Source organism: Chanodichthys erythropterus, chromosome 4, assembly GCF_024489055.1.
Source record: "Chanodichthys erythropterus isolate Z2021 chromosome 4, ASM2448905v1, whole genome shotgun sequence".
NCBI lineage: Eukaryota > Metazoa > Chordata > Actinopteri > Cypriniformes > Xenocyprididae > Chanodichthys > Chanodichthys erythropterus.
The window spans coordinates 21,098,163-21,123,479 of NC_090224.1; the positions used below are offsets into that span (position 1 = coordinate 21,098,163).

At 34.7% G+C, this 25,317-nt stretch overlaps 1 protein-coding gene across 4 annotated transcripts; it reads right to left on the reverse strand.

Annotated features, from left to right (window-relative positions):
- Nucleotides 1-628: 628 nt before the first annotated feature.
- Nucleotides 629-24,322, reverse strand: rbm25b (RNA binding motif protein 25b). 4 transcript variants are annotated; one of them, XM_067384467.1, is made up of 20 exons: nt 24,227-24,322; nt 23,260-23,383; nt 22,258-22,307; nt 21,651-21,695; nt 20,880-21,050; nt 18,093-18,150; nt 17,807-17,973; nt 17,399-17,584; nt 15,359-15,442; nt 11,476-11,753; nt 8,275-8,328; nt 6,925-7,051; nt 6,741-6,830; nt 6,576-6,649; nt 6,117-6,267; nt 5,261-5,654; nt 3,660-3,952; nt 3,468-3,566; nt 1,366-1,413; nt 630-1,275 (listed from the first exon to the last, which is right to left on the reverse strand). In XM_067384467.1, the coding sequence occupies exons 2-20, from the start codon at nt 23,363-23,365 to the stop codon at nt 1,183-1,185; spliced, it is 2,568 nt and encodes an 855-aa protein (XP_067240568.1). In that variant the 5' UTR covers nt 23,366-23,383; nt 24,227-24,322; the 3' UTR covers nt 630-1,182. The 4 variants fall into 4 exon arrangements, with proteins under 4 accessions (XP_067240570.1, XP_067240568.1, XP_067240569.1 ...); XM_067384469.1 differs by lacking the exon at nt 8,275-8,328 and having other exon boundaries at nt 629-1,275; XM_067384468.1 differs by lacking the exon at nt 21,651-21,695.
- Nucleotides 24,323-25,317: the final 995 nt, after the last annotated feature.

Here is a 25,317-nt window from a genome sequence, read left to right on the forward strand (position 1 = left end):
TCTATTGACAGAAATGTAATATAATATACATAATTGTTTTCAGTGGTGTATAAAGACCTTACATAATGAACCGTTATGTTTTTATCACCTTAGAATGAGCCATTTTCGCCAAGTCGCCATCTCGACGACAAGATGTCACCGTAGCTTCTTCAAAAGGGAGGGGTGTGCGAGGTGTCTCACCGCTAAAATGCACACATTGCACCTGTAAATTAATCGGCATTGCTTGAGAACCCCAATGGTTACTTTGTTTATAATTATATAATACTCTTATCCACTCATTATTAATAACATCTTACAATGTTAAATTCATTGTCAATTCTAAATAACACTAAAAAAACCTGGATATTAATGACCTGAACTAATTAAAAACACTGCAAACTTTGTTGGGATTTTTTTTTCACTCTAACATTAAAGTACAAATCCAACAAACTAGTAAGTATACTAATCAAGTATTTTACACCCCTTAAAATAACATGCAATTATTAATATGTTAATATTCAAGAGTTTTAATTTTACTGTTGCTGAATTGAGGCCTCTAGCTCCCAAATAAATATGCAGGAATTAAAGTGCCGCTTCAAAGCTGAAACCAGGACAGAACACAGTAAAATGCACACATGATTTTACTAAAAAAAAAAAAACACTTTTATTCAAAACACATCCACTGATAAGTACAAAAACAAAGACAATCGTTTTCATGTAATTCAGTTTAGCGAGAGACCTTCTGAACAGTGTTGGGGTCCAATCAACTGGTTTTGTTTTAGCGAAACAACTGGGGAAAACTCTTTGGTACGGTTGGTGAGGGCGACCAAAAGAACAGAAATGGTAAAATCACAACCCAGACGTGATTGGCAATCAATACAGTAAGAATTTACAATGGATACTCACAGGAAGAACCGCTAACACCGGGCAAGATGACGCTACACTGAAGATGGATTCAACAGGAAGGCCCTGAGAAATCAAACCTCTTCCTCTCGGTAGCTAAAAACAGACGCTTAGAGTCGGTGTTCGCGGCTGCCGCAGTCTCGTGGAGGCGTCTGGGACGTGAAAAATGAATCGGCTCAATATTTATTAATTCCAAAAGTTTGGAAATGGTCGAGTTTCCCAAGTTGTTTTTAAACCTAGATGAGCTGTCCAGCCCAAACGGGAAGTAAAAAGCAAAGTTCATTTGCATTCAATGCTTGTTCATTTCCCAAGTCCAATCTTCTTGGCTTCAGTTTCATAAATCAATAGCCTCCACATTTTAACTATGAAGACCTCGGCCTCTTCATCCAGCACCTGAGGAGACGAGGGAAAATAGTTAGATAATGTGATCCGTCATAACGACACAATTGGAGTCTTCAAAATGGTGCAAAAGACCAAACTTACCATCGCAACGTCATCTAAGATCCCTTGTGGTGTACTGTGGGCCATCACCTGAGAAGAAACAGCAGCAGTCATTCTTAAAGTCTTACTGATTCATCTGGAAGTCACTTTGGATAAAAGCATCTGCTAAATGAATAAATGATTGGGTATGGAGCAATGACTGAGATTTAAATCAACTCGTACAGAACGCGTCACAATCAACACAAGACCGCCCACATTTACTTGACACTTGTTACTCATTTTATATGCGAAGAGTACAGCCAATCATATCAATTCTTGTACAGATAGAACTATGAAGCAAGAATGGCCGTTTATTTCTTTCCCTGGCATTGACTGAAGTTAAAGTCATTTATGACGCAACATTTTCCCGTCATTGACGGAATTTTTCAGCAATCCATGTTTTCACTGCGGTTATACAGTAGGGGCGCTATTAAGCATCTTCTGAAATGGTAAAGAATCTCCAGATCCAGAAACATGCAATAAAAGCATGTAAAATAACACTTTGGGCTTCAAAAATGCTCTTCAGAAATCTATAGGTGACGTCACGGACACCAAGTCCAATGTTTTATACAGTCTATAAATCAAGATCTCATTCAAACACGATAACTAAAGTTGGCAATTCTGTGTCATAAAACTCAACACAAACCCACTGACTGAGCTTAAAGGTGCCGTAGAACATCTTTTTAAAAGATGTAATATAAGTCTAAGGTGTCCCCTGAATGTGTCTGTGAAGTTTCAGCTCAAAATACCCAATAGATTTTTTTAATTAATTTTTTTAATTGCCTATTTTGGGGCATCATTAAATATGCGCTGATTCAGGCTGCGGCCCCTTTAAATCTCGTGCTCTACGCCCCCGAGCTCGCGACTGCCTTAAACAGCATAAACACAGTTCACACAGCTAATATAACCCTCAAAATGGATCTTTACAAAGTGTTCGTCATGCAGCATGTCTAATCTCGTAAGTATGGTATTTATTTGGATGTTTACATTTGATTCTGAATGAGTTTGATAGTGCTCCGTGGCTCCGTGTCAGTTATTATTGCTCCATCTGCTATTTTTCACTGTTGTTCTTGTTTGCTTACCTAGTCTGATGATTCAGCTGTGCACAGATCCAGACGTTAATACTGGCTGCCCTTGTCGAATGCCTTGAACATGGGCTGGCATATGCAAATATTGGGGGCGTACATATTAATGATCCCGACTGTTACGTAATATACTACATAAGGCTGGACGATTATAGCTTAAAATCGAAACCTTGGTTAATTGAACATTTTACCTCGATTACAATTAATGAACAATATTTTGTTTCTGTTTTTATTTTCTGTTATTTTTTTGCCCTCATAGTTCACTGACAAGGTTTGTACTGTAAATATGATTGACTATTAGGTGAGATATTTTTTCCTATTGAAAGAGTGATCCGACATCATAGCTCACATTCAGCAGTTATTGTATCTATACCAGTACGAGTGATTGCGTGTGTGAATTAGTCGTACCGTCTTTCTATTAATTGTGAAGTTGTGGGTTGCAAATAGTTCCTTCAAAAGTAGAAAAATATATGCTATAATAAGTTGAGTTTCTAAGCTACTTTAGTGATAAATCACTGGACAGCGCTGACAATTAGTTTCTGCGTTCCTCTCGGTGCACGCAATCCTCACATTTTGCACAGCTACTGTTTTATGAGTGTTCGTGCCACAGTGCAGCTGTGAGAGTACAGTAGCTCAGAATAGTATACATCCAATCGTCTAAAATCGCTTGAATGTCCAAACTGGCAAAAGCAAATACAACTGACAAAGTTTAGTGAAGACGCAAGGTTAATCTCTGTGTGTTGAATCCGCGTTCACCTCCGTGTATTGCTTTTATGCCACTGACTGGGGCGGAGTCACGTGCCTACAAACGCAATAGTATGTTTTTAAGGGGGATCAAAAAAAAATGAAATAACCGACATGGGAAAATTACTTCGATTAATCATCCAGCCCTAATCCTACACCAATTTTATTTCAGTGTAGAATTGGGCCATTTTGATTGGTCTTCAATTTCACTTGAAATGGTCTTAAAATGTGTGCACTATCAATGTATGCTCGGACTAATGAAGAAATCGGTCTTACCTTGGAGCAAACAAAGTCAACTAATGTGGCTTCTTCTTCACCAATGTACTCTACGATCTTCTTATTGATCCATGGTCGAATACGCTTCTCCATAAGTGTCTGTGAATGGTGGGGATATTCAAAAACACAAGTTATACAACATTAAAACACAGCTGGACGAATAAGAAGCAACACGACAAACATCACTCTTACCGTGTCGACGACGGACCAGTCGAGCGGGTAGTTGAAAAGCTCTGGTTTGGCCGTGGGAATCTTTTCGATCAGACTCTTGATGTGTTTGCGCTTCTCTTCCGTATTGACTCCTTTGCCACCGCCCACCACACCCAAGTCCGCTCCCTTCTCCTCATCCTCATAGTCTAAAGGCACCAGCTTTCTTTTCCGAGGCGCCTCGTCCACCTCATCGTCGTCGAAGCGGTTGAAGACGCTTTCCACCGGCAGCTTCTTCCGTTTGGCTACGCTGGGCTGTCCCGGGCTACCAGACGAACCTTACGATGGGATAAAAAAAAAAACAACATTTATTTACATTTTCACTTTATACACTGTGGATTGCTTCAAAGCAGCTTTACAGTAATAAAAAAGAAAATAACAGTATTAATTTTGCTAAATTCTTCAATTATGAAACTATTTCAGCTGTAAATCAGCACTAAAAAAACAATAGTGTCATTATTCAGCTCAAGTCAGTTCAGTTTAGATCAATAACAGTGTGAATGTTAGCAATGTTGCATATTTCATTAGTTATGAAGTGAACTCGGTTTAACTAAAGCAGAAGAAAATAGTCGTCATTCATCACCATCCAGTTGAATAACTGTATTGATTCAATTCATCAATTGAATTTATCAATTATGAAACATCAATTCAGATATAAAGCAGAATAAAATAAGTTTATGGACTTGGTTATAAATAAAACGTATAAAAATAAAAAAATACTATAAAAAAATACTATATTTGAATAATTTAAATAACTTATTTTTCATTAATTAAACAAAAATCTGTTTAAAAAAATAATGAAATATTTCATTTAAATATTATATTTGAATATATTTATAAATATTCTTCATTAAAAAATAATTAAAAAAAATAAATGTATTCAAATAGTATTTAAATTGATTTTTATTTAATTTTATTTTTAATAAAATATTATTATTAATGCTATTATTATCTGTTAAATAACAGTTGATGCAACAAAATTAATCAATTATGAAAGTCAATTCAGATATAAAACAGCTCTACAGAAGATAAGTCATTATTCAGCTCAATTCAGTTCAATTGTATTGATTCATCAATTGAATTAATCAATTATGAAGCATCAATTCAGATATAAAGAAGTATAATATATTTACTTAGTTATTATGAATAAAATGTATTAAAAAATTAAAATATTCATTTCATATTCATATTTGAACATATATAATGAATATATAATGAAATAATTCATTTAAATACTGTTTGAATATATTTATCAATATATTTTTCATAAAAATAAAACTATTTAAAAATAAATGTATTCAAATAGAATTTAAATGGGTTTTATTATTTAATTTTGTTGTTTTTAATAAAAAATATTTTTATTAATACAACATCAGTAAAATAACAGTGTTGATGAAACAAAATTAATAAATTATGAATCAATTTAGATAGAAAGCAGCTCTACAGAAGACAATTACTCAGCTCAATTTAGTTCAAGTTTTGTTAGTGTCAGTGCAGGATATTGTGTAAAAACTGAGCTAAGAGCGAGTTTTATTTGTTATTGGCCATAACATCCTGATCCAAAACTTTTCTGAAATCAAACTCACCTAGTTTGAGGCTAAGGCCGATCTTGGGGCGGTTCTCATCCTGGAGCTGGACCTCCGGTGGCGAGTTCTCGTGAGGGATGATTATGCCGCAGGGCGACTCTTCTCTGGGCGTGTTGGGAGTGGCGTTACCGCTGGCTGAAGACACTGACGGGGCGGCCATGATGGGCCGCATGGTGGGTTTGAGGCAGGGTTTAGTCTCCTCTTCATCCTCTAGATCCTCCCCTTCCTCTACATCATCATCAGAGGGAATGTGAGCATGAGTTTCTACGGGTACCTTACGCCGATCTCGATCCCTGCCTCGGTCTCGCTCTTCTCGAGAGGGTTTGTGTTCCCTCTCCTCCTCTGGCTCAGGCTTCACGGGCGGCTGACGTAAACGTTCTGCCTCTTCCTCCATCTGATCAATACACACAAAGAAAAAAAATCAGTAAGATATGAAACAGAAAAGGGCACAACAGTGCCAGCAACGAAACACATAAAATTACTGACTCAATATGAATAAAATATATTAAAAAAAATAAATAAAATTATACAATAATTCATTAAAATATTGTTTCAAAAATGTATCAATTAATTTTTTTCATAAAAAGTAAATAAAATGACAATATATTTAAATATAATATTTACATTATTTTATTAAATTAGTCATTACATTATCAGTATGTCATTTAATTTATGAAAATAAATATAGTATTTCATTTATATATTTTTCATAAAAATTAAATTAAATAATTCATTTAAATAGTATATTTGAACATTTTATAATTTATATTAAAATGTATTTAAATAACATAATATAAATGTATTTGCAAAACAGAAGTAAGAGAGTGACTCTGGAACGGTCCAATCGTGGACTCACCCTGCGCAGCTCAGCGTCTGGATCAGGATGTCCTTCTGCTAGCAGCCTCTGTCTGATCTCCTCCAGCTCTTCCTTCTCCCGTTTCCTGTCACGTTCATCCAGCTCCATCTCCTTCTCTCTGTCCCGCAGTCGCTTCTGAAGAGCGCTGCCCCTGCAGGCAAAGCAGAGTAACACAATCTGTTTAGGTTACATCGAAATCTCATCATATTTAAGATGATCTACTGCATACAGTACTCAAAAATGTCAAGAGGTGGCTGAAATCACCAGATAAAATTGATATTACATTTCTGAGAATCAGTTCATGATGTTCATGGCATTAAATCTTTGTAACAAACAATGTTTCAAGGCAAGTAAACTAGACAGCCATCAGCTATCAAGGTTACGTGCTATTTCAGATCTATCTGCCTCTAGATGTTATGTAAAAAGCTAATTATACACGCAGTGGTACACAGAACTCACTTGTAGTATTTTGGGTCGTCTCTGTCATCATCATAGTCCTCCAGAAACTCCTTCAGCCGTTTCCCTTCTTTAGCCTGAGAGGACATATACTTAATAAATATATTTTATGCCAAACAGATTAGGCTGAATTGCTCATTTAAATACATTGAGAAAAAGTTGCTTAACCATTTCACGCCGGCGTTCCTCCTCACGCTCCATCTCCTTGCTGTAATCTCTAGCTTTCTTCCTCTCTCTGAGCTCCCAGTTCTTCAGACGCTGTTGACGACAGTAATTAAAGAAGATAAACAGTCTATCAAAACAGCTAGTCATCCAATAATGTGATGTGAATACAGAAAGAAAGATCACTCACCTCCTGATACGCCGCCTCTTTCTCTCGCAGTTTCCTCTCCAGTTTGCGCCGTTCGTATGCCTCTTCCTCATCTTCCTCACGATCGCGCTTCTTCTCCTTATCTCGGTCTCTATCACGACTCTGTTCTCTGAAAACAGACAACACCCAATCGCATGTGATGTGAGATAATTATTGTAGACACAGAACTTTTGTTTTTGACCCACTACATCTGAAAATTTTGGCATGTATATTTTGAAGCTTATACAAAAAAAGTAAAAAAAAATAAAATTATCATAAATACCTTTTAACAATTAGTGTATACAGTCCAAAAGTTTGGAACCACTAAGATTTTTAATGTTTTTAAAAGAAGTTTCGTCTGCTCACCAAGGCTACATTTATTTAATTAAAAATACAGTAAAAAAAAAAAAAACAGTAATATTGTGAAATATTATTACAATTTAAAATAACTGTGTACTATTTAAATATATTTGACAAAGTAATTTATTCCTGTGATCAAAGCTGAATTTTCAGCATCATTACTCCAGTCTTCAGTGTCACATGATCCTTCAGAAATCATTCTAATATGCTGATTTGCTGCTCAAGAAACATTTATGATTATTATCAATGTTGAAAACAGTTGTGTACTTTTTTTCAGGACTCCTTGATGAATAGAAAGTTCAAAAGAACAGCATTTATCTGAAATACAAAGCTTCTGTAGCATTATACACTACCGTTCAAAAGTTTGGGGTCAGTAACAATTTTTATTTTTATTTTTTTGAAAAGAAATTAAAGAAATGAATACTTTTATTCAGCAAGGATGCATTAAATCAATCAAAAGTGGCAGTAAAGACATTTATAATGTAACAAAAGATTAGATTTCAGATAAACACTTCTTTTGAACTTTCTATTTATCAAATAATCATGAAAAAAAATATTGTAAACAAATATTTTGTACAATTGTACACATTAAATGTTTCTTGAGCAGCAGATCAGCATATTAGAATGATTTCTGAAGGATCATGTGACACTGAAGACTGGAGTAATGATGCTGAAAATTCAGCTTTGATCACAAGAATAAATTACTTTGTCAAATATATTCAAATAGAAAATAGTTATTTTAAATTGTAATAATATTTCACAATATTACTGTTTTTACTGTATTTTTAATTAAATAAATGTAGCCTTAGTGAGCAGACGAAACTTCTTTTAAAAACATTAAAAATCTTAGTGGTTCCAAACTTTTGGACTGTAATGTATATATATGAGTGTGCACGTGTGTGTGTGTGTGTGTGTGTGTGTGTGTGTGTGTGTGTGTATGTATATATATATATGGGGTGTAACGGTACACAAACATGATGGTTCAGTACATACCTCGGTATTGAAGTCACGGTTTGGTACGGGTTCGGTACATCAGGGGGGAGAAAACTAAACATAAAATTGCTTCTTTTTCATTAAACAGTGGTTTATCGAAATGAATTCAATTCAAAACTCTCTTTAAATATATTCAATTATAATTAACATTTTCTTAAGGATAAAACACAAACAATATCTCAGCTAACACTGTAAACTATATACAGCGAGCCCTTTCTTACACATTACTATAATTACATTACAGTTAACAACAGAGCATAAACTATTACATTCAGTTGCTATTTATTTTTAGCTATAATTTAACCAAAACAAAAAAAGGTAAATTGCACTTAAGGCAGGTTTTGCATTAACTTCTAAATCTAATTATACAATTATTTTTCTACTTCAATTCACTTCTGAAACAATTTACACAGTTACTGTCATAACTTGTTTTCATGACAAATTTTTTTAAAAGATTAAATAATTTAGACATTACTAACTGGTAAAATAAATATATAAGCTAATATAGCGCATATATTTAGTGCAAAGTTAATTTCTCTAGTGAACTAAAATGCTGTGGACACTAAATGATTTGCCTGAGGTAAATGTAATGCTACATGAGATATTATTCTCAAGCTGTTTTATTGTTGTCTTTCTGCGGTTGAGATTACGTGTAAAAATATCTATGCATAGATCATCTGTTCCTCTTCTTCTGCTTTTTCCCTGTTGTGGCAGTTAGCAAACAGCTTTGCATTACAACATGTGCCCCCTTCTGGACTGGAGTGTGGATCGCCTGTGACTGACTGCATTCGTTGTCTGACTGTATGAACCAAACCGTGATGGTGTGTACCGTTACACCATATATCTATACATACATCCACACACACACACACACACACTTTTTAACAATTTGTATATTCATAAAGCAATATTCATAGTAGGCCTGGAATGATTAATCGCAATTAATCGTTTGCAAAATAAAAGTCTGTTTACGTAATATGTGTGTGTATAATAATTATGTATATATAAATACACACACATACAGGTATAAAGTTTAGAAATATATGCATGTATTATAAAATATATACAAATATATAAATATTTATATTACATATAAACAAATATTTTATATATAAATATAAAATTTTTCTTAAATATATACATGTATGTGTGCATTTATATATACATAATTATACACAAAAGTCTGTTTACGTAATATATATGTGTGTTCTATTTTGCAAACGATTAATCACGATTAATCGTTGCAGCCCTAATTCATAAATAAAATGAGTTAAATATAAATGACAAAATGTTAATGTAAATATATATTAGGGCTGCACGATTAATGGAAATTAAAGTGAACACAATTTGGCAAAGGCTGCATTTTTTATGCACAGCTTGTCAGTGAAGCACGAATAAATGCAGAAGTAAATGCTGCTCCGTCTGAAAGCCAGAGGGCGCTCTGGCGCAGAAATTTCAAATATGCCCCGCAGAAGTAAAATAACACACGTAGTTTCAGAAAATATCTGCTGAATAAGCAGAAGATTGAAAAGATTTGATTGATTAAACATGACTAATAAACACGACTAGGACAATATATGGTTTATTCGAGTTCTTCAAGCCTTCTCCGGTATTTTAATGATAATAAAACAGTGCTTCCCACACATAGACGTTACTCGGGCGGGCCGCCCATGTATAATAACGGCCGCCCAAGTATATTCGGAGACACATTTTTGCTTTTATTATTTTTATCCTCTTATACTTTTATATCCACGCAAGATAATGAAACCATCCACGATCGATTAACTAGTCGTTTCGTACCTGCTCGTTATGTGCGCGTCAGAACTGTTTACTCCTGCTAACATTCAAACGGGCGCTGAATTTTGCAACGTCACAAGGGGGCTGTTGCGTTTTCTACAAGCTCGCACAACAGCGCTTCAGACTGCTTCAAAGTGATTCTCAATCAATGAAAAGCGCAGATTTATGCCAAGCGATTGCTAATGAACTCAAGTTGATGAATTATTACAATGTCTACTTCATGGCCTTTATATAAAATGTTTTAGACGATTGTAAGAATCTGAAGGATCAGCCTGCAATAGTACAGACATTTCAAAATAAGAGTCCCAGTCAATTTCGGGCTTGTTTATAATTAAAAGTCACACATTAAGTTTTTTTCTTTTGGGTATTGGTATTTTGGTTACACTATAAATTGTATTTAATTTGATTTCCATTTAATTCATAGTAAATTATTGTAGTCTCCCCCACAGGAAGAAAAGACTAAGAACATTATTTGACATCTATTATTCATTTTATAAATTTTACTAGTAAAATCTGTGTCCCATTCACTGAGAGAGACACTATATGAGAGCAAGGAGAACATAGGAAAAGGTAAACCATTTAAATGCTGTAATTCTGCATAATTTACAATGCATAATAATGCATAATATTAGTATGTAATTAAATGCAATATGTTATTTAATTAAAATTTTCAATAAATAAAAATACTGTTAAAAATTACACATTATTTGTTTGTCACGTAGAGGATTTTTCGCCTGGCTACCACCGCAAGTATATTTCAAACCTGTGGGAAGCACTGATAAATTATATTTATAATGCAATGCTAATCGACATGGCCTTTATCACTGTATAGAATACTATGAAATAATATGAAGTGTGCCTTATTCTGTGTAAGAAGCCACATCATCTCATAAAAGGATGTCATTTCAAACACCAACATGTTCGTTGGACAAGAGGTTCATAAATGCATCACGTTTGGAAAGATGTTTAACGCGTGCTGCTTTTTCAAACGCAAAACTCAGTGCTTTGAGATGGAGCGGCATTTACTACTGATCACAGAGCCGTGCTTCACTGACAAGCTGCACATTAAAATAAACCGCTGCCTTTGCGATCGCACTGAGCCAGATTGGTTTAAGAGCGATTTCATATTAATTGTTAATTTATCATGCAGCCTTCATATATATTTATTACGAATAAATATCAAATATTCATAAATATAAATGTTGATAAAATAAGAACGATATGTGAAAATGTCGATATGTATAATTTTTTTTATGAATAAAAATATTAAGAAAATATAAAAATACAAATTGTTAAAAAGTATTTTATATATCACTGAGCACTAGTGATAACTGATGGGAAAACTGGTGGAAACTGTGAAAGGAAACAAGACACAAACACTTGATCACAGGAGGCTTGGTGTACCTGGATCGACTGCGGTCTTCGCTGCGGTCACGACTTCTGTCTCTCTCCCAGTCTCTCTCCCTCTCACGCTCACGCTCTTTCGTGCGCTCGCGGTCTCGATCTCTTTCTCTCTCCCTCTCGCGTTCTCGCTCTCTCTCGCGCTGCTCCCTCTCTCGGTCCTTCTCCCGCTCGCGGTCTCGCCGTTCGCGTTCCCTTTCGCGCTCCTTGTCTCTCTCCTTACGTTCGCGCTCCAGCTCTTGCCTCTCCTTCTCTCTCTTCCCCTTTTCTTCTTCCAATTTCTGTGGGAAAACGGGGAGGTAACTTTTTAGATTAGCGACTACTTATGCGCAAGACGACTACATAACACTATCACTTTATGAGGAAGTGGTTTACAGTCCCTGCCATTCACATATTAACACATATAAAGAGACCAAAAGTCTAAGAAAATTATTAAAATTAGCTTCTTTTTTTTTCAGGAATTTGATTTGCAAAACAAACATGAATCTACAGAGTTACATGATCAAAAATCTATTTAATTATTAGCAGATCTTAAAAGTGAAATGTGCGATTTTGAGTTTGAGGAAACTAAAATTTTGAATAAAAGCAAACCTGGAAACCACTTCTGAGATATAAATTTGACATTGCAAACAACTGAATTAGATGACAAACAGTTGAGGGCGCTGCAATATCCGTTTCATCACATGATCAATAGAAAGAGGCTTCAATCCTTGTGAAACTAGTTGTTTGTGCACTTACAGGTGTTGACTAGCGACTCACAGTGCTTCCGTGGCCCTACAAGCCTTTATTGTTAGGCCTGGGAGGAAAAGCAGGTCAAAGGATTCACAAGGAAAAATAAAAAATACAGACTATTCTCTTTGCTTGCAACAATCTGACAAACAACTTCCAGACATTTTGAAAACGTTGTGACAGGAGCATTGCATACTGTATTTGTTAGATTTGTTTCTTTTTCTTTGCAGTTTCTCTGTGGTTTGGATAGAAAAGGCAACAAACGAAGGTGTAGAGACTGCTTACCCCACTGCAGAAGACACGGGCCTCGGAGGATCTGACTGAGCGATTATGAAACGCACTGAAGTCCAGCATGACACCCACGGCTTTAGCTTCATTTCAACAGCTCTCACAACGCAGTTTGCCAATATATCCATCTGGAGTAACATCTATCAACAGCTTCTACTTCCCAGAATACTAAAGTCCCCTGGATTAATTATAAATATAATTAAAAGTCTAATTTTACTACGAAACATGCTGAACTATTTCATAATCGTGGGTGTTATGCAACTCTGAACAGCAGCAGCAAATGAACATGTAGACAGGAGGTGAAGAAAAGACAGGAAAATAAAATAAACTCCGGACACAGGCATTAAGCCGAAAACAATTACATAAACGTATTAAAAGGATGCTTTTAAATTGACTTTGCTTCAAAGTGACGCTGCTTTTAAATAACATTTCTACTGGTGAATTTGGGTTGTGTTTAACAGGGAAACAAGACAGGAGAGATTAGTAGGCTATGCAAATCTTTAGATTAGTGAAATATCGGTCTTTATTTTTAACTAGTAAGAACTAATATTACATTAATGCACATTTAAAAGTATTGCTATATGTTCTGGGTGGATTGTAGCATGTTGCTACTCACTTGCTAGGGTGATGTGGGTGGTTACTAACTGGTCCAATTTAATTTAAATAATGCTGAAAAAATTTAGATAGTAGATAAACTTAATTTAAGAAAAAATCAGAAGTGCTGCGTTGGCAACTAAAAAATATGTTTAAGTTGAAGTACTAAATTTACCAAATTACTAAAAACAAAATAAATGAAAGCTAAATAGAAACAATAATAATAAAAAGGCACTAACTAAAATTAAAATAAATTAAAAATATATAAAATAAAAATTTAAAATTATTAAATACTACATAGTATATAATACTAAAATAACTTAAACTTCAGTTTTTGACCCACATATCTTAAAAAAAATATATATACAGTGCCTGTCAAAAGTTTAGAAACATTGCAATTTTTTAATGTTTAGGAAATAAGTTAATATTCTGAAATAATATTGCAATTAGGGATGTGCAACAATTAATCGTGTTTAATCGTTTGCAAAATAAAAGTCTGTGTTTATGTAATATATGTGTGTGTTCTGTGTATAATAATTTATATATATACATATATACACACACACATATAAATTTAAGAAATATATGCATGTTAAAATAAATATATATATTTATGTATATTTTATATTACATATAAATATAAATATTTTATATATAATAACATTTTTCTTAAATATATACATGTGTCTGTATTTATATATAAATAATTATTATACACAGAACACACACATATTACGTAAACATTTTATTTTGCAAACGATTAATCGTGATTAATTGCACATCCCTAATTGCAATTTAATATAATTGTTCTCTTTGTGAATATTTAGTAAAATGTAACCTATTTCTGTGATTTTCAGCATCATTACTCTAGTGTCACATGATCCTTTTTTTTTTTTTTTTAAAGAAAAGAAATGAATACTTTTATTCAGCAAGGGCACATTAAACTGATCAAAAGTCACATTTATAATGTTAAAAAAAGATTTCTATTTAATAAATGCTTTAATAAATGCAAATAAATGCTGTTAATTAAAGAATCCTGAAAAAAAATTGCAGTTTCCACAAAAATACTAAAGCAGCAAAAACTGTTTTTAACATTGATAAAAATCAGAAATGTTTCTTGAGCATCAAATCATCATATTAGAATGATTTCTGAAGGATCATGTGACACTGAAGACTGGAATAATGATGCTAAAAATTCAGCTATGGGACTTTTTGCAATTGTAATTGTAATTTTGATCAGCTAGAAACTCCAACTGCATGACTGGAGGAATCATTCATGTCTTACGCACAACTGGTGCGAGACGGAAATATTTAGTGTTTAGGATACTTCATAAATTAGATGTTGGCTGCTATTTTCTGTATTCGCCAAATGGGTTTTATACTTTAGCCGTAAAAATGTGAGAATACAAAAAAAAAGAAAACACAAACAAACACACTTAAACACTTAACAGGAAAAGAAAAGAGTGCAAGCAAGCAGGAATGAAGAGAGGTGCTGGCAGACTCAATCACAAAGCGAATTCATACCTGTAAAATCTTCAGAAAGTCCGTGTGCTGTGGAGGGGCGCCCCCTACTTTCACAAGAGCCGAATGGGCCAAATCACTGTTATTCAAGTCAGCAGTATTTATTATAGCACCAACATCACTTTTACTAGCAGACCCACACAGGTTCACTGGCCGCCCATGTCTTGGAGAACCAGAAAATATGTAGTTTACCAGCTTATCGTGTTTATAAACACCGTAGAGTTGATCTCACACACTCTTTTGACACCCCTTGATATTATTTCGATATTAAATCCACCCCGCATGAGCAAAAGCTACTATCAGATTGAGTCGGTGCAGTTGCCCCTGTGCGAGTCCTCCTGAAGGGGGCGCCCGGTACAAGTAGAGATAAATGGAAAGCTCATACTTACATCCTATCCTTGCAACTTTTTCCAAAGCTGTGAGATTCATCTTGGTTTAGTCACCATATGATCTCTATCATAATGGTGGGGTTTAATGAATAGATTAGCTTTTAGGTAAGTGCACAGAACGTCCATGCATTGTATGTGTGACTACATTTCCCACCCTTAACATGGAGGCCACGCTACAGTTTACAGTGCTACAAATGCTCTGGACTCAAATGAGGCCTAATTTCTGCTCTATATCAAATTAAATCTTAAATGTAATCAAGGTTTTGCTGTAATCTTATTCATGCTGGTATGTTGTCAAACTAAACTTGGTGTAAGAGGCTGTTGTGCTCTACCTGTGATATGGAGTAAATTAGCAAGTATTTTACCTTATGGGTATCGCGGAATTTGTTGATCTCCCTGGAAATCAAATCTCTTTTGTCATCTTCCATTTCCATGGCATTGATGTCGTCCTAAACAGCCAAAGACAGGAAATGGAGAACATGGTTAACATGCGACCTTATCTACTTATATGACTGACATTATGGAAGGCAAATGTGTGCCGATCACTTCTGATGTTTTCGAAAGAAGTCTCTGACATTTGATCAAACTAGAAATATGTTTTTTAATATTTTTTATTAAATTATTTTTAATATTTTATATTTTTTATGGTTTTTAATTTTTTTTATACACCTTTATTTTATTAAAGGTGCCCTAGAATCAAAAATTGAATTTATCTTGGCATAGTTGAATAACAAGAATTCAGTACATGGAAATGACATACAGTGAGTCTCAAACTCCATTGTTTCCTCCTCCTTATATAAATCTCCTTTATTTAGAAGACCTCCGAAGAACAGGCGAATCTCAACATAACACCGACTGTTACGTAACAGTCGGGATCATTAATATGTATGACCCCAATATTTGCATATGCCAGCCCATGTTCAAGGCATTAGACAAGGGCAGCCAGTATTAACGTCTGGATCTGTGCACAGCTGAATCATCAGACTAGGTAAGCAAGCAAGAACAACAGCGAAAAATGGCAGATGGAGCAATAATAACTAACATGATCCATGATAACATGATATTTTTAGTGATATTTGTGAATTGTCTTTCTAAATGTTTCGTTAGCATGTTGCTAATGTACTGTTAAATGTGGTTAAAGTTACCATCGATTTTTACTGTATTCACAGAGACAAGAGCCGTCGCTATTTTCATTATTAAACACTTGCAGTCTGTATAATTCATAAACACAACTTCATTCTTTATAAATCTCTCCAACAGTGTGTTATGTTAGCTTTAGCCACGGAGCACTATCAAACTCATTCAGAATCAAATGTAAACATCCAAATAAATACTATACTCACATGATCCGATGCATGCATGCAGTATGCATGACGAACATCTTGTAAAGATCCATTTGAGGGTTTTATTAGCTGTGTAAACTTTGTTTATGCACTGTATAACTGCACTTATAGTCAAGAGCTCGGGGGCAGGGAGCACGAGATTTAAAGGGGCCGCAGCCTGAATAGGTGCATAGTTAATTATGCCACAAAATAGGCAGTTAAAAAAATTAATAAAAAATAAAAAAATCTATGGGGTATTTTGAGCACAGACACATTCAGGGGACACCTTAGACTTATATTACATCTTTTAAAAAGACATTCTACTGCACCTTTAATATTTTTTCCTAAAGAAAGACAAATATAAATAGGCATAAAGGCCAAAATATGAAATGTCATGAATGTATATTGACTGAGTAATCCACTATTTTGTAGAGGGGGGGTCAAAATGACACATTTGGTTTTTGACCATTGAAAATGGGTAAAATTCATCAAATTGAACATGGAGCCTCATTAACATCGAAGGAATGAACTATATAGGGCCTTGAAAAGTAAGATTTTAAAAGAAAAGTTTGTTCATATTGAACATCATATTGAAATATTTTTAATACTTTTAGTTACATGCGTGCAAACTTTGGAATATTTGGGATATTTATGGCACTCAGACAGGTATGCTCTACTCAATTGTGTTGATATAAAAAAAACTAGACATTTCTAGTTTCAACATTATTTGTACTTCAGATATTCCTCTTCAAAAGAAAAAAGTAGCAGCTGTATGCAAAGTGACCCACATGATTTTCAACCACTAAAATTGACCAGTTTACTCAGGAATCTGCATTAAGAAATGTTTCTTAAAAACCAAAATAAAAAAAGATATTAAGATATCTTTAATATTTCTTAAATTGCAGGCATGCAAAACACAAGAAGTGCTTTTTGCCACTTTGTCACTGTTGGCATAATGAAACAAAGATTTACTAAAGTCAACAGATTTTACTAATAGACCCATAAAAGGCTAATAGACACTGTAATTTGCCTTCAAATCTCAGGTGAAAATGGTCATTATGACTAAAATGAACTTAAGCCAACCTCGCCCTTCTTGTCTCTCCTCTTTTTGCGGCGACTAGACTCGTCGTCCTGTGATGGAGCATTGAGCTCGCTTGAGTACTCCCGGATCAGGCCATCAATAGCACCTTTAACAATTTGGTCCCGCTTCTTAGTTTCTTCATCCAGAACCTCCTCTTCCTCTTCACCAGCATCCTCTGCCTTGCCATTCTGCAAGACATACAGAAGATCCCAACTCAGTATCTTTTTTTGGCTGAACGCATCTGATGTTGTCACAAAACACCAGTGAAATTTCACAATTCTGGATACCAGTTGCAAAATCTAAGATGCAACTGAAAACACAAATACTCTTCTCAATAAGTGAACACTGTTTAAGTAAACAGTACTTTTTATTTTAGTATCGGCTTGATATCAAACTAGTATCATACTAACTCCATTTTCACTGGCGGTCTTCTTCTTTGCTTTCCACTCATCCAGTTGTGCTTTGGTTTTGGCATCGACTTTGACCAGAAGTTTCTTTTCTCCAATCTGCAGCTCATGTAGCAGCCGTAGAGCTCGTAGAGTAGATTCTGGCTCTTTGTACTCACAGAAACCAAACGCTGAAAGCAAAACAAAACAAAAAAATGTCTGTAAGTAGCCAGTCTGGCACTTTCACAAAACACACAGCCAACAAACTGAGCTTAAATGAAATGAGATCAGGTGTTAAAAACTTATTTACCTTGGAGTTTCCCTGAGGCACCTTGAACTCGTTTCCAGCTCAACACCAAACCACATTTCTGAAACACAATTGGTTATTGTCAATATGAATCAAACTAACACCAAGTATGAAAATATAACTAAGAATTATTTCAATTTAGATTAAAGGATTAGTTCACTTTCAAATAAAATTTTCCTGATAATTTACTCACCTCCAAGATGTTCATGTCCTCCTTTTCAGTCGAAAAGAAATTAAAGTTTTTGATAAAAACATTCCAGGATTATTCTCCTTATAGTGGACTTCACTGGCCTCCAAATGGTTGAAGGTCAAAATTACAGTTTCAGTGCAGCTTCAAAGAGCTTTAAAGCGGAAGCACATGCGATCATGTGTGTTTATAAAGGATATACGGTTGTATTTTTTTCGAAAATGACCGATTGTTTCACTAGATAAGTCCTTTATTCCTCGTCTGGTATCGTTTAAAGCTCTTTGAAGCTGCACTGAAACTGTAATTTTGACCTTCAACAGTTTGGAGTCCCTTGAAGTCCACTATATGGAGAAAAATCCTGGAATGTTTTCATCAAAAACCTTCGACTGAAGAAAGACATGAACATCTTGGATGACATGGGGGTGAGTAAATTATCAGGAAAATTTTATTTGTTCCTTCAAAACACAAACCATTATCAAGCGAAACATTTTCATCTCTGGTGCAATAAAGTACCGGTACTTCGGTACCAAGTCGGTACTGAAATTTTGAAAATGTGACGATACCAGCATTTCTGTAGTACCGGTAGTACAGAGAATCCGGGTATATTCGATACCCACTGATAGGACGGTGGCAGTATTTACTTGAATATGATACGACTGAAGCACAAAGCTTTGTTTACAGAAGAAATAATAGGTTAGAATTGACATCACAGCCATGGAAACATTTTGATTCATGCTGAATGAGAGGCACGTGAGTCCATACATTTAAGCTTTGTATTCTGTTTTGCGAATCGCGATCTGGTCACATGATTAGCAGAGAATTTAACAATATTCCATTAGTTATTCCACTGAACATCTGTTTCTTTTCCCAAATTTTCACTCACGCAGCGGATTATAAATGTTTTTTGTTCACATTGAGGCCTACTATAGGCTATTCGCATTATTTACTGTGGTAAAGTAGAAAAAACACCATAGGACAGAAACCTTTTTGCTTGCAGGTCAATTTCTATTTAACACAGTTTGTGCTTGTTATTAGACTTTATAAGGAGCGTAAAGTTTTTTGTATAGCGTGTTTCACACACGCTGGTGATTTTTACTTTCGCTTTCTCTGGCAGCGCAAAATCAAACATAGCCTGAATGTCTTGCCCCTGCGGAGGATAAAACTCGCTCTTCAGACCTTTTACAATAAGTGTCAGTTGTTCATAACATCAGGAGATAACATGAAGATATTATTAAAGAGAAATGGCCTCTTTCCTGCTCGTGCCCCACATCCCTCTCAAAGCGCAGAGCGGCTATCAAAAACTAATAACGGGACTTTGGCTATATGCGCGTCTTTGTGTGAAATAAACAAATATTTTTTTAAATAATATTTAAATTATTTAGTTTACCATTATTTACCGATATGTATTTCATAGTTTTACAGGCTAGTGTATTGTTTCACTGACGAAATAGCTAAAATAAACGCGCACGTCTGTTACCCCTGTTGAAAAAACCAGCAGATGCTGGTAAGGTAGGTTTAGAAGCTGGTATGCTGGTTTGAGCTGGTTTATGCTGGTCCAGCATCTGCTGTTCTTTTCAGCAGTACAAAATGGATGTTTGAGCAGTTATTTTTTTATATTTCAAAAATTATTTAATTGAGGTAGCCTATATATACACACACAAACATACACACACTCCAAATCATATTTAAATTTAAATAGGCTATATAAAATAATAAAATAGTTCCAACAGATTTCGCTGTGGTACCGAAATTGGTACCGAGATCCGTAAAATTTTCATGGTATCGGTACCGACTACTGGAATTTTGGTACCGTGACAACACTATGGTGCAAAGTTCTCTACATTGCTAAGTGCATAAGACTGTATCGTTATTCTTTAAAGGGATAGTTTACCTAAAAATGAAAATTCTGTAATTAATTACTCACCTTTATGTCATTCCAAACCCGCAAGACTTTTTTTTATTCGTCTTCGGAACACAAATGAAGATATTTTTAATGAAATCTGAGCAATTTCTGTCCCTCCACTGACAGCTATGCAACTACCACTTTGACGCTTCAAAAAGTTCATAAAGAGATCGTAAAACAGATCCATATGAATTGATTGGTTTAGTCCAAATTTTCTGAAGAGACTCGATCACTTTATATGATGAACAGATTGAATTTAGGCTTTTATTCATATATAAATATTCATCAGCTCACACATCAGTTGTGGTAAACGGAAGCTCAAGGATGTTTGCTTAACGTGCAAGAACCAATGAGGTTCATTCTGGTGTTACACAGCACGTTTGAGCTTCAGCAAGAACCAATGAGGTTCATTCTCATGTTACGCAGCACGTTTGAGCTTCAGCAAGAACCAATGAGGTTCATTCTCGTGTTACGCAGCACGTTTGAGCTTCAGCAAGAACCAATGAGGTTCATTCTGGTGTTACGCAGCACGTTTGAGCTTCCGGAAGAGGTTTGTTCCCACGCATCAAGCAGGTTCGATTGAGCTTTTGTTTATGTTCGGTAATCGATGTGAGGGTGAGTAAATGATGACAAAATTTAATTTTTGGGTGAACTAACCCTTTAAGACTGGAGTCACTGGAGCTGATGTGGTCATACTCACGGCCAGCAGCTGTCTGATGAGCATGTCAGAGGCTTTCTCAGAGATGTTCCCCACAAATACAGTGGTTGTGGGACCGTTGTTGTCATCGTCATCTTTTGCCCTAGCAGCTGCACTTTCCTTCCTGGGGGCAGCCATTTTACTAACCACAGACATCGTCGTGGGCACAAGAACCTGATACATCACATCACAATTAATATGCAGCCATGTGACAAAAAATGTGATTGTGATTTATAAAAAACTGGCACATGGATTCTCTCTGAAATACTGATTCAAGCATCACTATGGCGTATTTTCGTACTAAAATGTTTTTGTACAAACATATCGTCGCTGTGCGTCGGAAACCTTCTATGTAATTAAACAACGCATTGTTATAGATGATATTGTGACTTTATATGTGGTCAGACACTTGCATGTGTCATGTGACATTTTACCAAAATCAAGCTCAAATGGAGTTGCAAGGTTTTTGACATACTTGTTTCATGCATTTTATGCATATTTGTTTTATATCATTGTAAAGGCTGCGTCTGAGGCAGTAAGTGCATCGAAATTACACTTTCATCAACTTACAAGAGATAAAATTCATTGTAGCTATGTGGGTGCTCTGTTTTGTTTTTTTTTTTGTTTTTTTTATAGGGCCAAAATCTCATGTTATAAAAGATGAAGTGCTTTGCACAAGCTATTTAAGTATTGGCTAGAACTCGATTAAAACTGCTAGAATAAGACACTGCAAATTCATAAAACATTAACCTATATATATTGTTCTTTATTTACCGTTGCATTGCAAACAAGTAGAGGCTGTCCAAACTGCGTCCGCCACTTCGTTCAAGATTCAAGAAGCGGGTTGAGTTATGAGGTTTGACAGACAGTTTGAGGATCCAATGGAGATACAAGGTTTAGTCACAAGCTCTTTTTAATACTTTTCATTTGTTAAATATTTGCAAAACCCACAGACAGACATAAAGGATGACTAATAGTAATGATTTATAAAAATTAAAATAAAATAAAAATGACGAAACATAGAGATACGAAGTTTCCGCCTAACAGCGACGATACGCAAGTAAATATTGCTGTTTATTACTCTGTATAATAAATAATTTATTAAATATCATTGATCCTTGTGTTATTTTATTGAAAAGCCTGCCTTGTTTTAACTAGACTGTTACTGTCTTAGTTCTTCAGTATCAAACAATTTGAATTTACTTTGCAGCAATGAAAAAAAAACACCCTTTTAAGACATTTCTGAGCAAAATACTTCAGAAAAAAAGTAAAAAAATAAATACTTTTTATAGTGGAAAATACTTGCATACATTTAGACTTGAAACGACTAGACAACTAATACAAATTAATATTTTTTTTCCCTATAATTAACTAATATTACCGTAGGGGCAGGAGTCATAATCCCCATGTGGACAGGAATCATTGGGGTTCCTAGGGGATAAAAAAAAAAACAACATTGTTAGAAAATATTCACCCTAATTTTAAATTGTCATACAACTCACCTATTATCATAAAGTAAATCAGGTGGATTAAACTTGATATTTAAGCACATTTAAAGGGTTAGTTCAACCAAAAATGAAAATAATGTCATTTATTACTCACCCTCATGTCGTTCCACACCTGTAAGACCTTTGTTAATCTTCGGAACACAAATTAACATTTTTGTTGAAATCCGATGGCTCAGTGATGCCAATGACATTTCCTCTCTCAAGATCCATTAATGTACTAAAAACATATTTAAATCAGTTCAAGTGAGTACAGTGGTTCAATATTAATATTATAAAGAGACGAGAATATTTTTGGTGCGCCAAAAAAACTAAATAACGACTTATTTAGTGATGGACGATTTCAAAACACTGCTTCAGGAAGATTCGGAGCGTTATGAATCTTTTGTGTCGAATCAGCGGTCCAAAGTCACATGATTTCAGCAGTTTGACACGCGATCTGAATCATGATTCGACACACTGATTCATTATGCTCTGAAATCGGCCATCACTAAATAAGTCGTTATTTAGTTTTTTTGGCGCACCAAAAATATTTCCGTTGCTTTATAATATTAATATTGAACCACTGTACTCACATGAACTGATTTAAATATGTTTTAGTACATTAATGGATCTTGAGAGAGGAAATGTCATTGCTGGCTATGCAGGCCTCACTGAGCCATCGGATTTCAACAAAAAATATCTTAATTCGGGTTCCAAAGATTAACGAAGGTCTTACGGGTGTGGAACAACATGAGGGTGAGTAATTAATGCCATTATTTTCATTTTTGGGTGAACTAACCCTTTAAGGTTTACATGGTGTTCCTGTGAACTGAACCCATGACTTTGCCATTGCTAACACATTAGAAGGTCTGATTTATCCAATTTATCTTAATTACCGGGAGGCATCGATGGTGGAAATCCAGCAAACTGTGGTGGAGGGATTCCTGGTGGCATCGTTGGGATGCCTATTTGTGGCCGGTTGAGATGAGGAGGGAAAGACATCTTGGGCAAAACACCCACCTTATACACAAGAGAAACACATGTCATTAATGACTGTAAATAACAGAGGCTTGTCAATGATATGTCAAAAATGTTTAGGCTGCTAAGATCTTCTCTTAAGTTAGTTCTGCAATTCCCCTCACATTTTTAGTCTATATTAGGATTACTTCACACAGATGCAATGAATGAGTTTGAGTATAAAGCTGTTAAATTGTACATTTAACAGAGTAACAGCACATAATCAAACAAGCTTATTTATCAGCTCTAAATCAGCCAGAAATCGACCTGAAAGGTCTGAAATAAACCTGAAATCAGCTGAAATGTCTGAAATTAATCTAAATGAGCTGAAATCATCCTGTCATAAATAAAATGTCACCTGCGAACAAGCTGAAAGTGCTGAAATGAACTTGAAATCACATGTAAAGACTGAAAATCAACCTAAAATGAGATTGAAGGACTGAAATCGAGTTTAGATTAACCGAAAGACCTGAAATCAGCGAAGTGGTCTGAAATCAATTCAAAGGCCGATTTCACATTGATATAACGTCTCCCAATGTGACTAATCATTGACGTTAGCTACGCAAATAAACAGGTGTATGATAGTTAACGCGCTTAAGCGGTGGAATTATGCTGCTTTTGTGGTATTTAATCATTTTAAACCGATAAATCAGACCGGTTTGTCAAAAAATAACAGCGGGAATCGTTTCAGTCATACCGGGTAACAGCTAGCCGCGAGCTAACGTTCACAAAAAGCCTTTATTTTGACCTCTCTCAACGAATTAAGTCGTTTTATCAAAGTCTTGTGCGAAACAATGAAAATATGAACTCAAAAAGATAACTAATAGTTTAATAAATATTACTCACTCAAATCAAATCGATATCAACTCGCTTCTCGCACGGAAAGTTCACCGGATCCGTGGTAAAAGCAACGAGCGATCGAACCTGCAGTTTCCGGTGAAATGGAATTCTGGGAAAATAATAGGCAAGTTAAAAGACCTCTGATTACAAAACAACACAATAAAATAAACAAATTACAAGAAAATACAACAACAAATCTTGATCTTGTTCATTGATTTTCAGCATATTTCATTTGTTACATAGAATAAGATTTAGGAAGTACTTCATAAAAATGATAATAATGATTTACAAAAATGAATATCTTATTTATGGGTTCTTGAAAGGCGCTAAATAAATAAAACATTATTATTATTATTATTATTATTATTATTATCTGTTAAAATAATTAATTAAACAACAATATAGCATTATAATAGTATTTAGTTACCCTTTTTTTAAATTGTAATAATTTAGCTAAATTGTTAATATTTATTCTATTTAATATTCACCTTTGCAAAATATAAGTAATATGTAAACATTGGCAGATTAACAAACATTACGTCCCTATAAATTGCTGTTCTATTATTGTTGTACTGTAGCAGAATTATTAATTAACTTCAAAGCCTTTATATTTGTATTAAATCAACTGAACAGCTGCACAAAGAAAATGTACCAGTTTAATAATCTCACAAAACGGTCAATATATTTCAAGATCAAATTTACCTCAAAATTAACGTATTTTTTGAGACATAATTTCTAACATTTTGATTTTAGGTTGAAATATAACCCGGACATTTCTTGTTCATGTTCGCATTTGAGTGACAGGTGACGTCAACGAAGGCGGGATTTTCATGGAAAGTGCTGGAAAGAGACAAAGCGCCGCTAGTCATAACGCCTGATGTTCTTCCGATGCAAAACGTAGTGCGATCGATTACGCTTTATTATGTGTATTTCTTTCGCTAAATTTCCTAACTATTTGACTATTTCATGTTTATCATGACAAAAAACTATTTTGAGAACGTGAGAATTGTATAAAGACCTTCCTATCAGTGAAGTACACATTTTGCGCGCATCTCCTCAAATATTACGTTACCTAATTTTATAACTGTTTGTCTTAC

Excerpts from the sequence above, each read along its gene's own strand:
- rbm25b (XM_067384467.1), bottom strand. The coding sequence starts at position 23,365 with ATGTCTTTCCCTCCTCATCTCAACCGGCCACAAATAGGCATCCCAACG. Across the intron at positions 21,051-21,650 it reads TACTTGTTTGCAATGCAACG|GTTCTTGTGCCCACGACGAT; the intron begins GTAAATAAAGAA and ends GTGATGTATCAG. Across the intron at positions 15,443-17,398 it reads GGAGAGACAAGAAGGGCGAG|GACGACATCAATGCCATGGA; the intron begins GTTGGCTTAAGT and ends TTGGCTGTTTAG.